The sequence below is a fragment of the Ischnura elegans genome, chromosome 12 (assembly GCF_921293095.1).
Source record: "Ischnura elegans chromosome 12, ioIscEleg1.1, whole genome shotgun sequence".
Taxonomy (NCBI): Eukaryota; Metazoa; Arthropoda; class Insecta; order Odonata; family Coenagrionidae; genus Ischnura; species Ischnura elegans.
The window spans coordinates 50067291-50084222 of NC_060257.1; the positions used below are offsets into that span (position 1 = coordinate 50067291).

Below are 16932 nucleotides of genomic sequence, written 5' to 3' on the forward strand. Positions count from 1 at the left end.
AAGTTGCATTGACTGGAATACACCTCAAAATACAAGTACAGGCAGTCCTAAACGACGAATTCTCTGGTACCTACGATTAAATGGATGAAGTTATTGCATATAATAGCATAGCAGACATTAGTGAACATCCAAATTGTTCTAATTAAATACTTATGATGAATGATATGCCTTCCATAACATCAAGGTGCAATTAACGTATCCCCCTTCCAATGGCCGTGGCTCAGACGCCTACAACGATTTTACTTAAATATTATAAAATATTTGGTTTCACTGTTCCAGTTTTATATTTTATGTCCTTACTCAGATTTTATATTATAAATACAAAATATGAGGGCTTCCGAGCCTCTATTGTCGGATATTTATCTTTAAATAGTAAACAATCAGCACGTCCCACAAATGAAGGCACCTATGACTTCATCGAGGCATCGGAGGTGGCTTTGGGGGAGGGTGTTTTTGGCGCGCTTTAAAATTCGTTATATTTATCATTGAATATCTCACGAAGGAAAACTCAGATTTACATGCGATTTTCTTTGTCGACTTCAGAAAATAATTTTCTGTCCGCCTGTGAAATTAAAAAAAATCCTGCAAGTTCCTCATTCTACATGGAATCGGTTTAAAGCTGGTGTCCCACGGTCAAATTTGCATCAAAATTTTTGGACCAAAAATGTTGATGCAAAATTTTGTATGCAACTGAATGGGGGTCTCCCACGATACATCTCGTTTGATGGAAAACAAACGAAACACGGTAGTTATGTAAACAAATTTGGAATCTTGTGAAGTGGAGGATTATGTCTCTTTTAGCAGTCGTAATTGTCTGCGCAGGCCTCTTGAACATTATATAGAGTCGAAAAAAAAACGGAGGATGTGTTGGACTTGGCCGTGGCCAGAAAGGGGATATGAAAGCGTTGGAACAGGCGTGCTAGCCATGTTGGAGAAGGAGTTGGTTGCCGAAGTTCCAGTAAATTATCGGCATTTATTGACGATGAGTGAGGACATTATCAAGTCCCTTATCAGCAAGGTTGAGGGCAGAATAAAACGCCAGGATACAAACGCGAGGCCTTTAATTCCGCAAAGAAAATTTTATTAATAAATGATGGACATTGTAGTTGAAATGATGTTATGAATGGTGCTGTAAACGTGCATTGAAACACATTTTTTCTCTCCTCACCGAGCAGTTGTTAAAATACGGTCCTTATTCTATAATTATAGAGACCGAAACAGGCAGCTGTAGCGTTTCACAGGTTATAGTTATTTCTCCAGCTGCTCGCTCGCTCGGATTGCATGCTCTCCACAAAGCTTACGTGTAAAATTCGGCCTCGATACCATAAGTAAATCTTTTATTCTTTCCAAAACACCTCTCCTTGTATTGCGATTCTAAGAGATAGCTTCATTCTTATTAACCATGAACTTAAAATATTAATTATAATGCTCAGGCAGACGATAATAAAGTGTGTGGCCTGTGTGTCAGCGCTTGGCGATGATTTTTTGTCGTAGGCCCTGTGATTGGATGGTTTCATCCAATTGGAAGAAAAGTTAGAATCTGTCCTATCCATTTAGAAAAAACTGAGTTTGGTCCAAACGAGAGGACCAAAAGCCAGTTGGATGCAATTTTGACCGTGGGAGACGTTGCGCGTCATTTCTATCAAAATTTGATGCAAATTTGACCGTGGGACATCGGCTTGATATATTGAGCACTGTAGGTCTTTTTTAGAGTAGAGAGTAGGGCAGATTGTAGATATATTAGTGGGTTGAAAATAAAGGGGTAAGTTCAAAACTTTTCACAGAAAAAAATTCTTCCAGAAATGAGGATAGAGAAGTAGAAAGAAAAATCAGCGTTTCAGGTATTACATTTAAGCACGAGAAGCGTCAGTCGAGAAATACGTTCAAAGGCAGTCCAGGCTCAAGTCATTTTGATAGTGAGACAATAAGACATACATTTCCATTTATCAGCGGTATAGAGCCTGTGAATAGTCTATTCGACAAAACCAAATTAGAATTATTCCCGAATCGCAATAATACTACTTCCGAAGTTTTAATCGTGGCTGTGGTTAATTGCCGTAGTTTACGAAATAAGATTCCCGAATTCCACCATTTAATTCATAGTACGAAGTGTAACGTCATTTTTGGAACAGAAAGTTGGCTAACAGATGATGATTCAGACAATGAGATCTTCCATAAATCGTTCACTGTTTATCGGAAAGATAGAATTAATCGAGTTGGGGGCGGAGTTTTTATAGCTGTAAAGAATTCAATCGTCAGCCAAGCGATAACCGTAACTGAGACCAGCGTTGAATCTGTGTGGTGTTTAATTAAATGTCCAAAATTCAAAACTATTTTATTATGTTCGTATTACAGACCGCCTAACTCAGATATAACGTCAATGCTGGATTTTCAAAATCAAATAAACAGCGTAGCTTCCAAGTATCCTGAAAGAAACTTGATTGTGGGTGGAGATTTCAACGTACCTTCTATAGATTGGGAGACTTATGGCTTCATTCCCGGTGGGAGGGATAAAGTGATCTGCAAGGCTTTATTAGACACTTTTACATCTAATTCATTGTTTCAAATAGCATCCGCACCAAACAGAGGAGAAAATATTCTTGATTTATTAGCGACAAATATACCACATCAGGTAATAAACGCTGGCACTGTCGAAGGAATAAGTGACCATAGGGTAGTAACTGCAAAGTTTTCTCTTAATACCGCTGTAAACTTTAAAAAAGAGCGTAAAGTTTTCATTTTTAAAAGAGCTGATTTTGATGGGTTTAAGAGTCATCTGAAAAATGCTTTCCCCGAGTTTCAAGAATCAGTATTAAAGTTAAATGTAGAGAATGCTTGGAAAGCTTTTCTTTTGCTCGTAACTTTGGGAATAAATAGCTACATCCCTAGTAAAATAGTAAAAGAAGGCAGCGAACCGAGATGGTACGACGCGGAAGTGAGAAGATCATTGAGGCGACAGAGAGTGTGTCATGCTAAAATGAAAAAAGTCAGCACGGATTTATCCGCTCATGAACGCGAGCTTATAATTAAAAAATATAGGATGACTAAAGCCGCCACGAAGGAAGCGTTCAGGAATGCGTTCACGAATTTTAAAAGAAAAACACTAGTAGAGCATTTACAGGATAACCCAAAAGCATTTTGGTCATATGTTAGGGAAGTTCAAGGTAAACGGTCTACCGTATGTTCGCTGAGAAACGACAATGGAGATGTGTTGAAAAGCAGTTACGATAAATCCAATTTATTAAATTCCTACTTCAAGAGCGTGTTCACGGAGCCTTCCGAAAACTCACCCGAGACCGATAACAATCCCTGTATACATAAGATGCCAGCTATTGACATTAGTACGCTCGGAATAGAAAATATATTGAAATCGCTTAGTCCAAATAAATCACCTGGTCCAGACGAAATCCCTTCTCGCGTATATAAAGAACTAGCCTCAGAAAAATCCCCCCCTCTTGCAGATAATTTTCAGTAAATCCATCAAGCAACACGAAGTACCTAATGACTGGAAAATCGCTAATGTAAAGCCAATATTTAAAAGTGGAGACAAGGAACAGCCATCTAATTACAGGCCGATATCTTTAACGTCCATCTCTTGCAAAGTCCTTGAACACATCGTAGTCAGCTCGGTAATGAAACACCTAGACGCGCAAAACTTATTAATGGGAACTCAACATGGATTCAGGAAAAGCAGATCGTGCGAAACCCAGTTAGCGCTTTTCGCCCACGATATTTTAGTCTCCGGGGAAGACAACATTCCAGTAGACGCGATTTTTCTTGATTTTAAAAAGGTATTTGTAAAAGTACCCCACGGAAAGTTAATCATAAACTGAAATCTTATGGTCTAGACGAAGATGTCATTTCCTGGGTTAGAGAATTTTTTAGCGACCGCGTCCAAAGAGTAGTATTAGACGGTACAGTCTCCAATGGGGTTAGAGTCACTTCTGACGTTCCTCAGGGTAGTGTCATTGGCCCACTCCTATTCCTTCTTTATATAAACGACATTGGCGAAGTAGTGCAGAGTAAGTTACGATTATTTGCAGACGACGCTGTAGTTTACAGAGAAATCCGTTCCAGCAAAGATATAGATGAACTAACGAATGACCTTGCTGCTATCCAAGCTCGGTGCGATGCTTGGCAGTTACAATTAAATTTGGAAAAATGCGTCGTAATGAATTTCTGGAAGAAGAATAACTCCCTACAGCGTAACTTTATAATTCGGGGCACCCAGTTAAAGGCAGTTGAGTCCGTGAAATATCTAGGGGTTAGACTCAATAATGATCTATCGTGGAATAAACATATTCGAGAAATAACCGGTCAAGCTAATCGTAAAATGGGTTTTGTTAAAAGAATATTGGGGAAGTGCGACGACAAAGTGAGAGAAATTAGCTACTTTTCCCTCGTTAGACCACATTTGGAATACGCTGCCAGTGTTTGGGACCCTCATGAAAAAGGAATAATAACAGAGTTAGAACGCGTGCAAAGAAGAGCTGCCAGGTATGTGAAAGGTCGTTACGATAGTCTTGTTAGTGTAACTGACCTCTTATATAAACTCGGATGGGAATCTTTTTCGGACCGTAGATTGAAAAATAGACTAAACCTTTTAGATAAATTCAAGAGCAGTGTCTTTTCTGACGAAGTTAACCGTATCTTGCGGACGCCAACGTACTACGGAAGAGCAGATCGTATAAATAAAATAAGAGAGATAGATTGCAGAACAGACAGATTCCGAATGTCATTTTTTCCACGATCGATTAGAGATTATAACGGCAGCAATAGAACTCGTAAATAGATTTCATGACTTGTAGTGTAGCCTACTAACCTATGTAAAACTTAATGCATGTTTCTGAATTTCTATTCTATATTCTATTTCTAACAGCATATAGTAGTATAGTTTGTTTGTTATACGGGACATTTTTTGGACGGTGTGGTGTGCATGTGGGAGTCCAAATGCATGCTGCATGCTGGTGATTGATCACCCCCTGCCAAACACCCTAGAGGTGGCTCGCAGGGTATTGAGTAGATGTAGATTGCTTTAATAATGTCACGCGATTGACCCACACTTACCGGAAGTCTTCCAATCCTTGGATTCTTGTCTCCTGGACGGCTGTATGCTGTCTGCAGACAAAGAACATTCTGACTTAAAATGGCCTCTCACTCAGCACCGAAAGCATTTGAACCTCTTCTTCGACTCCCACCCTCCAGCCGAAAATGCATCAGCCTTAATGCTTCGGCCACCTTTGGCAAGCAAGACAGATGTACCCTTACTCTCGTCGCTGTAGCTCTTCAGGTCCTCCTGTAGCAGTCTCATGCATATCAACTCCGATGTAATTATGGCCCAGAATTCTCCAAAGTCATTCGCAATGGCCTGTACATATCCAGCAATCCGCGGAGCATGACGACAGCAATCAAGTCGTCATCCACTGCCTTGTCAATGTCTGCCAGCTTCTGCATCGTTAACAATATGTATATAACGTAATCGTCCATACTTTTGTGCTTCTCCAACTTTTCCTGGAGGAGGAGATAAAGGAGACTAATGCGTCAATTTACACCTTTATCTTCAAACACTTATACTGAATTGTCTACGCTTCCATGGCAGTCTTTCCTGTGGCATTGTTTGGGAGTCCAAATGCATACTGCTTGCTGGTGATTGATCACCCCCTGCCAAACACCCTAGAGGTGGCTCGCAGGGTATTAAGTAGATGTAGATGTAGATGTTTCCTTCCTCACGTGTGGGTAAATGTACACGTGTAGGCATGTAATGGTTAATGCTTCTGAGTCCAAATCCGCACTAGCATGACTGGCTGCCTAACTTCGATAGGCTTCCCCGGTGACGTATTTCAAAATCCTTTGCAAGACTAACTGCATCGCGAACTTCCAGTTGCTTTGGTCCTCCATGCATCTGTGCCTGTCGATCGGTGCCGGAGTAATATATTCCGCAATTGGGCTCATATAAAATATCTTCTAAAGCACAAGGAACCGAAAAACCAGATATGCCCACCCGATCAACGTACCTCAACTTCAAGACTCTGCTTAATAACACATAATTCTCAGCCTACATATACATCCGGCAAGGAAAAAAGGCAACAAAATATTTTACACATTTCGCTAAACGTTCTGGAGCCATAGCCTGTTGATTTTAGTGTGGATTGACTAAATAAACGTGTTATGAATGGTACATATTTAATCAGAATTTTACCAGTCACATATTACACCGTAGGTTCTAGAAGACACTTATCAAAGGAACAAAATATCAGAGACACTAGCAGCAGAAAAACAAACCATAATAGCAGACAACAAACATGGTTAAAAACACATAATGTTCAGCCTACGTATACATCTGGCACGGAAATAAAGGCAAAAAAATATTTTAGGCATTTTTCTACACGTTCTGTACCCATAACCTGTTGATTGTACTTTGGATTAAATAAATAAACGTGATATAAATGGTAAATGTTTAATCAGAATTTTACCAGTCGCATATTACACCAGAAATACCGGAAGACACACTCTTCAAAGGAACAAAACATCAGAGACACTACCAGCAGATCAATGAACTATAAAAACAGACAACAAACATATGAAAAACATATATCAACACAATGTTGTCAGATAAAATCCCAACAATCATCGTAAGCAGAGAAGAAAGAGTAGAAAATAATTAAGTTGACTGCTGAGAAGATAGTAATACATTACATCAATTGGAAAAAATATTAATACTGATAAAATGATTTTTGTCTCATTGTGGCCCGCTCTCCCTTACATAATTAACAATATGATTCGATGAAGCCACTGTGGTGGTTAATCATAATAATTTTCTTGACTCCATTTGCATTAATAGACAACACACCACTGTCACTTAAGTGCAGTGCGGTAGCTTGTTAACTGCTGCCCTCGATGCATTCATTCAATGACCTAATCATTATTTAGTCAGCGAGAAGAAATGTCTCCTATGAGTACTATATTGCGAACACTCTATCTTAGCGTGAAGAAAATAGGTGGACACGTAATATATATTATGATTTAAAAACTCAACAAACTATCCTCCATTTAATCTTTTCTGAACCCCTATAGGAATCTGGTATCCATCCAAATACAAAACGTCTATAAGGATCCTTTCTAAAAGATGCACAATATATGTAATTTTCACGCCAGGGATTCCATATAAAAAAAATGTCACCTAGCGGTTCAAGCCTCCAATTAGTGTCAGGACAATCCCAGCAAGTACCAGAGTTTACATTACGCCTTTCTTCATCACGTTTCTCCTGAGAGGAAAATAAAGTTCTATTAAAGCGTGTATTTATAATTTTGAAAAGTTTACCTCCCTCTACCATTTCTAATTTCCATAAAGCTTTTTCAAATACGTAATCCTCAACCCAAGTATATGCTACAAAATTATCTGCAGTATACAAATACTCTCCAAAGTTAACATTATATATTGTACAGTTATTTCTACTGCTCCAAATTAAACTTTTGACTGAATTAGGAAGGTCACATTTTAAAGTGTTGAACTTATCTTTATAATACTGCCCAATATTAGGATAATGAGGCATCTCCATACACTCCTTAACTCTAGTTGCAAGGATAAGAGTCTGATAGCTGTTTACATGTCCATTGGATCGCATCTTATTGAATAATGAGGAGTAACCTACAGAAGAATCTTCGATGTGAGGTAGGTTACCTACAAAAAATATTACATTTTCTACATTGCTTAGTTTATCCCCATAGGCTTTGTCTATAAGGTCAGGCAAGTTAGCCCTGAACGCATCCGTATGTTTCCCAGCAAAATCTATTATATATTCCTTGTCCATGTTAACGCGTACTTTATAGGCCCATGTATCAATGACACATGTGACATAAGGTTTCATGAAAGTCCCTCCCATACAACCCTCAGCCGCGTGAGCAACAATCAACACATTGGGGCTAATTAAGTGATCATTTTTATGCATCTCATCAAATAAAACGGTAAAAGCCTTATCTTCTAGAGAACAACTAGGGAATTTTTTTATAAATTTTGATATGTTATCAACTTGACCTAAATATCCACATTTGCTATAAACAGACCTTATAATTGTAGGTAATACAGAGTCATCATTTAATGATGTGAAGTTTTCCATTGCTCTTTCAATTTTTCCACTACATATATCTGAAATACAAGATTCTATTCTGTTTTCTTTCATTAAAAACTGCTCTTCCATGTCTTGAAATACTATTTTAAAGTTGATTATCGTCTCATTATATTCATATGAATGAAGCATGTTTACATCATCAAGTAATCTCATATAGCGTTCCTTACATTCTGCAAACCTATTTTCCATTAGAATTGCTACGCTCCTATTTTCTCTAACAACTGTAAAATGGCGTATGAAAAGAGAACAACCACATAGCCCCAATTTCATTATTTCTTCACACCTATCAGAGTCAAAATTAAGCGGACAATCAGTACTACCCCAAGCATTATACTGCTTCAAAAAATCTTGTAGCTCATTTCTCAATTTAATTATATCATATTGTTCTACTTTGCACGTACTGGATTTCTCTACAGGTAAAGACCTAACAACACGTGGTAAAGTATTTGGATCAGATCTTTCTTCTGGGGGCCTCTTGGTATCCTTGTATGTACTTAAAAAGTTTACAAGTTCTTGTCGGTCATTCATAATGGTATCTGATTGATGTAGTATTTTTTGGAGTAGTTCTTCACTCATGCTCACATACTGATGGATCTCAACAAGGTCTAATGTGTTCTTTGGCGTTACATTGAATGATGCATTATTCATGGCCAATGCAGGAATCATGGAAAAGCTATCAGTCGCATTTCCTTCTGAAATAAGATCCATTTGAGAGCTGTTATGAATTGGTTGAACAGCAGCCACTTGAGTAGTTAATACAACCATGATTAGTTTACCTGAATTTTCCCACAAAAAATTTGCAAAATTAAGCATAATACAGCTTGATGGTTTTTCATTACCTTCCCTACTCGACAATACTTTTACTGTAGTCGATTCATTTATATGCTTTCTCATTTGTGTAGATGGTGATAGAAATTGCTTATGATGTGATTGTCCCATCCAAAACTTATACGTAGCATATGCTTCATGATCCACCAGGGGATTCTTGTAGCTAAATAGCTTAATTAGTGGAGCTGGTGTTAATGATTTTTCTGTTGATTGTTTACATATGTGTAGTAGGTCACTCTGTAAACTTTCTCCTACGAGCCTTCGTTCTACTTTTAGCTTTGATGTCAATAAAGTTCTGACTGGTTCAACTCGAATGGCATATTTCTTGGCTTCAATCGATGTATCAGTCCCAGCTTCATAGTCCTGTGATAAAAGAAGTAAGGGAGGTCGTAAGAAAACTTTGTGGATGACTTTTCCATCGGCAATCCAAGAACTGCTTCATTAAAAGTAGATAACACCTGGGAACAACCAATTTGTTGTCTCCGGTCTGAGAGTTATCTTTAACAAACTCCCTCCGGATAAGAAAATAACCTTAGCTTTTATCTATCACGTCAACTTTTTAAGCTACAGTGATAACCACTATTTGTATCATATGTCATCATAAATTTCCATATGAAGAAATTTAAAGGGAAATTATACGTTATATACTGCCCAAACTGAACGATTTAATTTGTATGAGGGTTATAAACAGTTACTACAAGTTATTTTGCGATCAATCAAATACTGAATTTTTTATAAATGAATAAATATAAATATTAAGGATAAAATTTTTGCTTTAAGCTTTATTTCTGCAGTGCCTAATCTGTGGACATTTATCTGTGAAAATCTATTTCAGAGAGAGTCAAATCTCGTACCAAATCCTTTGACTCATTAGGACAGGACTGAAATATGTACTCCAGGAGTAATAATCTTTCGATTTAGCCAATAAAAAATAGTGGGAACCACCCTATTGTCATGCAGAAAAGTCATTTGTTCTACATAATTTGGTAGCAGGTTTTGATGTATACATGTTACAGTATTACTGCATACAGAAAATTGTTTTTCGCTAATCGGATGGCTGGACAAGTACCTTCTTGTCAAAATTGCTATATCTTTGATTGAATTGATATTGCTGTGTTCATGGAATTTAATTGGGCGATGCGAACAGACTACAGAAGTTAGCCTCAGCCATATGCACCAAAATTTTTTATTAAATTCTCACTTTTTTTAATCAACCTCAACAACTCTTGTTTTGTTAGCTCAAGAAGGAAACAAAACGCAGCAAATGAATAAACGAAAATTGGCGTAAGTAATATCCATAAAGGCAAAAAGAAGGCACTATTTGTGACGTCAAATAGGGAAAACCGGCTTTGTCCACAAGAGCCGAAAAGTTACATGTTTATTCCTATAAATATGAACAATTTTTACGTATTCCCCTGCGTTTGCGTTAAGAAATAAGGGTAAGGTATTAAAGTATCGCACACTTAAGTATGAGCGACGCAGAGGTTCTCTCCGATTATTTCGAATACGCCGCCGGGTCGGAAGACGATAGGCCGCGGCTGACGGAAGGGTTTTAGGCGCCGTCGCACAGTGGGCTGAAATCGAAAAAAGCTGGACAAAACCTCGAAAATGGTTTTTTTGAGTATGGAAGTTGAAACTTTGCACAGTTGTTGCCTTTCATTGTCGACATTCCATGCGCCCAGGGAGCAGCCACGGACTGCGCGGCACGGTAAAAACATCGATTTTATTTTGTTTGTTGCGAACGGTCGCAGATTATTTCTATGGATGAAGACTCTAAAAGGCTTGATGCAATTACGATGTAAATATCTGAGAGCAACTCGGTGTCCTTCTTTTTATACAGCCACACACGGGCAAAAATGTTATTGAAATTAGCGTCCGCCATTTTGTACTGCATCGACGATAAATATTACAAGACAGTAAAGAAATCAGGTTACAACAGAAGTAAAATAAATGTTGTAATAATATACCGTAGCTTTTTTACAATAAATTTGTTCAAAAATGATTCACTATCCAACATCCGTCGAGTACGGCAATTCCCGTGGCCAGCAGCCAGCTCCGGACGGTGCCGCACGTTCGAAAAATCGATATTAATTTCGGCGTCGCAGGTGGTCGCAGCTGTACTTTCGCTTAGCATAATCTATATACTTTCTTGTATATGTGGTGTAAATATCTCGAGGTAACTCGGTGATCCTTTTTTTAAAATCCTACATAAACACAAAAATTCGACGAAAAACAGGGTCCGCCATTTTGTATCGCATTGGTCACAAATACGACTACTAAGTCGTGAAAGTTAATGTTAATCGATGATAACAAACTGTTTAACAATTTTGTAAATTTTTGTTGCTATTGAATTACTAATAAAGGTGTGACATTAGTTTAAACATGCTGAATTTCGAAAAAAACTCAAACCGGGCAATTTGCGCCAAATTTGTTCAACTTTGAGGCTATGTATTTTATATAAAAAATTGTCCTATGAAAAAAATTTTGCGTCAAAAAATGCACTAATGTGTTGGCAACAACTGTGCAAAGTTTCAACTTCCATACGCAAAAAAACCATTTACGAGGTTTTGTCCAGCTTTTTTCGATTTCAGCCCACTGTGCGTCGTCGACGTCGTCGACTACTGACTGCTACGTTTACAGCGAGCTGAAACTACAGAACCAAAGCATTGGAACTTCTTATTGACTTTAACAACGATATTATTACATGGGTTTCATGATAGTGCCTCCTGTCGGCAGATTTCTGAACTCACTGGCCCCAACAGCTCTGTAACCGAAACTACTCAACTCGACTCGAATTTTCTAGTACTCGCACATGCCTACTTATCGATGTTGTCAGAGGGGAGAGGGAACATGAAAGTGCACAGCATTGAAATATATTAGAGAATCATATTGAGACTTATTACAATCCTTTCCCTTCTGAAAAACTTACTAGCATCACATAAAATACGCTCAAAATAAGCTCAGTTTGCCACTTAATGGTCGTGTACTCCTCCGTGTGTATATTGGCAAATGATTATATGTATCTACCCCTAACAGAGAATAAATAGCAATAAAATGTAGATTGAGAAGTGTTTAAGATAATTAAGGGAAAAAGCATTGATATTTAATTTCACTTCCATGAGTTGAAAATGATAACTTACAATATACCTAAAACTTTGAAAAAGATTATCCCACTAACCTCTTCATGATGGAATCCAAATAGGTGATCATATCCTCCAGGAGATCCCACAGACATTCCTTTCAAAAATGCAGCATAAATTATGGAAGCATAATAATTGACTAACTGCAGGAGATGCATCTTTTGAATAAGCCTGTTATGAAACTCAATTTTTGTGGTTTGCAATTTCAGTTCAGTCAAATATTCAGCCAGCCATCAATTTACCTGAAGAATTTAACAAAATATATACATCAATATATCTTCCCAATCTTACCATTGGATCAGTTAATTTCTTAAACCACCAACAAAGTGCACAATGAATAACACCATAGGACTGACTATGTGATAGGACTATGTTAAACTATGTGGTTTGGAAATGGAAATTATAGGCATAAAACCATAAGATAGACATGAGAACAGGGTTAATAGCCACACAATCCACCGTCATTTAAGTGCAGTATGTCTGGATACATTAGTTCCGTTAGGTCACCAAAGAATAAAAGGTCCCTCATTGTTTTGTATTCCCCTATTAAATAAGTAGCAGTTATGTAGTTTCACAAATGCACCTTCACAAATAAGTAATCAGCCTTAAATCTGTAGAAATATAACCCACATTCATATGAAGTGTAATGACTTGTGAATAATATAACTGGAAAATCAATTTCACCTACACTCCACAATAGAAAAAAAAACTCAAAAGGAGGCAGTGAATGTCTATAAATTTATTAGGTTTCAGTGTTGATGCATAAATTTTGAATCGTTCCTAATTATCGCAGGTTTCCTATTTAGCTAGATTAGCATAAAAACAGTTCTAGTGAAACAAAGATTCAGGAACCAGGTGAAGGACTGGACATCTCCATTATCGTTTCTCAGCGAACATACGGTAGATCGTTTACTTTGAACTTCCCTAGCATATGACCAACATGCTTTTGGGTTATCCCGTAACTGCTCTACTAGTGTTTTTCTTTTAAAATTCCTGAATGCATTCCTGAACGCTTCCTTCGTGATGGCTTTAGCCATCCTATATTTTTTAATTATTAGCTCGCGCTCATTAGCGGATAAATCCATGCTGACTTTTTTCATTTTAGCGTGACACGCTCTCTGTCGCCTCAATGATTTTCTCACTTCCGCGTCGTACCATCTCGGTTCGCTGCCTTCTTTTACTTTCTACGTACGGATGTAGAAGACATCTACATCTACCAATTACCCTGCGAGCCACCTCTAGGATGTTTGGCAGGGGGTGATCAATCACCAGCATGCAGCATGCATTTGGACTCCCACATGCACACCACACCGTCCAAGAAACGTCCCGTATAATAACAAACTATACTACTATATGCTGTTAGAAATAGAATATAGAATAGAAATTCAGAAACATGCAGTAAGTTTTACATAGGTTAGTAGGCTACACTACAAGTCATGCAATCTATTTACGCGTTCTATACCAAGTAAATATACCACATCAGGTAATAAACGTTAGCACTGTCGAAGGAATAAGTGACCATAGGGTAGTAACTGCAAAGTTTTCTGTAAATACCGCTGTAAACTTTAAAAAAGAGCGTATAGTTTTCATTTTTAAAAGAGCTGATTTTGATGGTATTAAGAGTCATTTGAAAAATGCTTTCCACGAGTTTCATGAATCCGTATTAAAGTTAAATGTAGAGAATACTTGGAAAGCTTTTCTTTCGCTCGTTACTTCGGGAATAAATAGCTACATCCCTAGTAAAACAGTAAAAGAAGGCAGCGAACCGAGATGGTACGACGCGGAAGTGAGAAAATCACTGAGGCGCCAGAGAGGGTGTCATGCTAAAATGAAAAAAGTCAGCTCTGATTTATCCGCTCATGAACGCGAGCTAATAATTAAAAAATATAGGATGACTAAAGCCGCCACGAAGGAAGCGTTCAGGAATGCGTTCACGAATTTTAAAAGAAAAACACTAGTAGAGCAGTTACAGGATAACCCAAAAGCATTTTGGTCATATGTTAGGGAAGTTCAAGGTAAACGGTCTACCGTATGTTCTCTGAGAAACGATAATGGAGATGTGTTGACAAGCAGTTACGATAAAGCCAATTTATTAAATTCCTACTTCAAGAGCGTGTTCACGGAGCCTTCCGAAAACTCACCCGAGACCGATAACAATCCCTGTATACATTAGATGCCAGCTAATGACAGTAGTACGCTCGGAATAGAAAATATATTGAAATCGCTTAGTCCAAATAAATCACCTGGTCCAGACGAAATCCCTTCTCGCGTATATAAAGAACTAGCCTCAGAACTTGCCCCCTACTTGCAGTTAATATTCAGTAAATCCATCAAGCAACACGAAGTACCTAATGACTGGAAAATCGCTAATGTAACGCCAATATTTAAAAGTGGAGACAAGGAACAGCCATCTAATTACAGGCCGATATCTTTAACGTCCATCTCTTGCAAAGTCCTTGAACACATCGTAGTCAGCTCGGTAATGAAACAACTAGACGCGCAAAACTTATTAATGGGAACTCAACATGGATTCGGGAAAAGCAGATCGTGCGAAACTCAGTTAGCGCTTTTCGCCCACGATATTTTAGTCTCCAGGGAAGACAACATTCCAGTAGACGCGATTTTTCTTGATTTCAAAAAGGTATTTGATAAAGTACCCCACGGAAAGTTAATCATAAAACTGAAATCTTATGGTCTAGACGAAGACGTCATTTCCTGGATTAGAGAATTTTTGAGCGACCGCGTCCAAAGAATAGTATTAGACAGTGCAGTCTCCAATGGGGTTAGAGTCACTTCTGACGTTCCTCAGGGTAGTGTCATTGGCCCACTCCTATTCCTTCTTTATATAAACGACATTGGCGAAGTAGTGCAGAGTCAGTTACGATTATTTGCAGACGACGCTGTAGTTTACAGAGAAATCCGTTCCAGCAAAGATATAGATGAACTAACGAATAACCTTGCTGCTATCCAAGCTTGGTGCGATGCTTGGCAGTTAGAATTAAATTTGGAAAAATGCGTCGTAATGAATTTCTGGAAGAAGAATAACTCCCTACAGCGTAACTTTATAATTCGGGGCACCCAGTTAAAGGCAGTTGAATCCGTGAAATATCTAGGGGTTAGACTCAATAATGATCTATCGTGGAATAAACATCTTCGAGAAATAACCGGTCAAGCTAATCGTAAAATGGGTTTTGTTAAAAGAATATTGGGGAAGTGCGCCGACAAAGTGAGAGAAATTAGCTACCTTTCCCTCGTTAGACCACATTTGGAATACGCTGCCAGTGTTTGGGACCCTCATGAAAAAGGCTTAATAACGGAGTTAGAACGCGTGCAAAGAAGAGCTGCCAGGTATGTGAAAGGTCGTTACGATAGTCTTGTTTGTGTAACTGACCTCTTAGATAAACTCGGATGGGAATCTCTGCCGGACCTTAGATTGAAAAATAGACTAAACCTTTTAGATAAATTCAAGAGCAGTGTCTTTTCTGACGAAGTTAACCATATCTTACGGACGCCAACATACTACGGAAGATCAGATCATATAAATAAAATAAGAGAGATAGATTGTAGAACACAGATTCCGAATGTCATTTTTCCACGATCAATAAGAGATTATAACGGCAGCAATAGAACTCGTAAATAGATTGCATGACTTGTAGTGTAGCCTACTAACCTATGTAAAACTTAATGCATGTTTCTGAATTTCTATTCTATATTCTATTTCTAACAGCATATAGTAGTATAGTTTGTTATTATACTGAACGTTTTTTGGACGGTGTGGTGTTCATGCTGGAGTCCAAATGCATGCTGGTGATTGATCACCCCCTGCCAAACACCCTAGAGGTTGCTAGCAGGGTATTATGTAGATGTAGATTGATAGCATTTCGTGCATGGAGCGCCAGCCGAGGTGCGCTCTTTCCTCGCTTCTGTCTTTCGCAAAGCACTGGCGGAGGATGGTGCTGATGCTGTGTCGTCGTCGTCACTGGCGGGAGAGGAGCCTATTTCTGGAAACTGACTTGTGTTAGAAGAACCACTGGACACTGATTTGTGTTAGAAGAAAGATTTTAATTTTAAATTCTAAAAAATTAATTTACTTTTTTTTCGAATCCCGGTCAAGGCGAATGAATTTTCCTCTGTGGATTTTTTGCATTATTTTGGTGTAAATATCGTTCTATTTTTACTCTCAACGACGCACAGAGGACTAGAATCTAGAAAAGCTGTCCAAAACCTCAAAAACGATTTTTTTAGCTAGAAAGTAGAAACTTCGCATACATATTCTCAAATAAATTGTTCATAACTTTCCAGATTATTTATTTCCGTAAAATAAATAATCTGGAAAGGGAAATAAAACCGTAAGAGCCAAGGTCCATGTCCTATAAGGACCTTACCTGACGGAAACACTATACGACAAATATGCGAGCATTTAACCTACTAGGACAATCGTGCAATATTTACCTTTAGATTGACTTATCATCCGATCAGAATGATTCGTCTTTCCTGAAGCTGACTTGTAGCAGCTCCTCCTTAAGTCCCTCCAGGGCAATAGTCCTCGTCGTCTTGCAACCGATTCCAGATTGCGGCTCCTTATGCCGCTCCTTAATGCCGTGCTTATATTCTTCAGAGCGATATCGCCTTCTATCGGTGCGTTACGCCGCGGATTTTCTTATATAGAGCAATCCTCCTCGTGGAACTTTGTGTGCTCTTCGACGGCCGTTTTCCCGGTTCGATAACGCGGGGCAAAGTTCAAACAAAACGGGCAGTATAACGACTAAACAGTAACTTTCGACTATTTCGTTATTTATGATCGGAGCGCTTCGTGTTTTATATCATTCTTCTTA

The 16932-nt window shown here is 38.3% G+C and overlaps 1 protein-coding gene across 1 annotated transcript; it reads right to left on the minus strand.

Moving 5' to 3' along the window:
- Nucleotides 1–6443: 6443 nt before the first annotated feature.
- LOC124169039 lies at nucleotides 6444–16719 on the minus strand. The gene is made up of 3 exons (XM_046547505.1): nucleotides 16550–16719; nucleotides 12136–12339; nucleotides 6444–9320 (listed from the first exon to the last, which is right to left on the minus strand). The coding sequence occupies exons 2-3, from the start codon at nucleotides 12253–12255 to the stop codon at nucleotides 7032–7034; spliced, it is 2409 nt and encodes an 802-aa protein (XP_046403461.1). The 5' UTR covers nucleotides 12256–12339; nucleotides 16550–16719; the 3' UTR covers nucleotides 6444–7031.
- Between the last annotated feature and the right edge of the window lie 213 nt (nucleotides 16720–16932).

Coding starts and splice junctions, on each gene's coding strand:
- LOC124169039 (XM_046547505.1), bottom strand. CDS start 12,255: ATGCATCTCCTGCAGTTAGTCAATTATTATGCTTCCATAATTTATGCT. Junction 9,321..12,135: donor TTGGATTCCATCATGAAGAG/GTTAGTGGGATA, acceptor CTTTTATCACAG/GACTATGAAGCTGGGACTGA.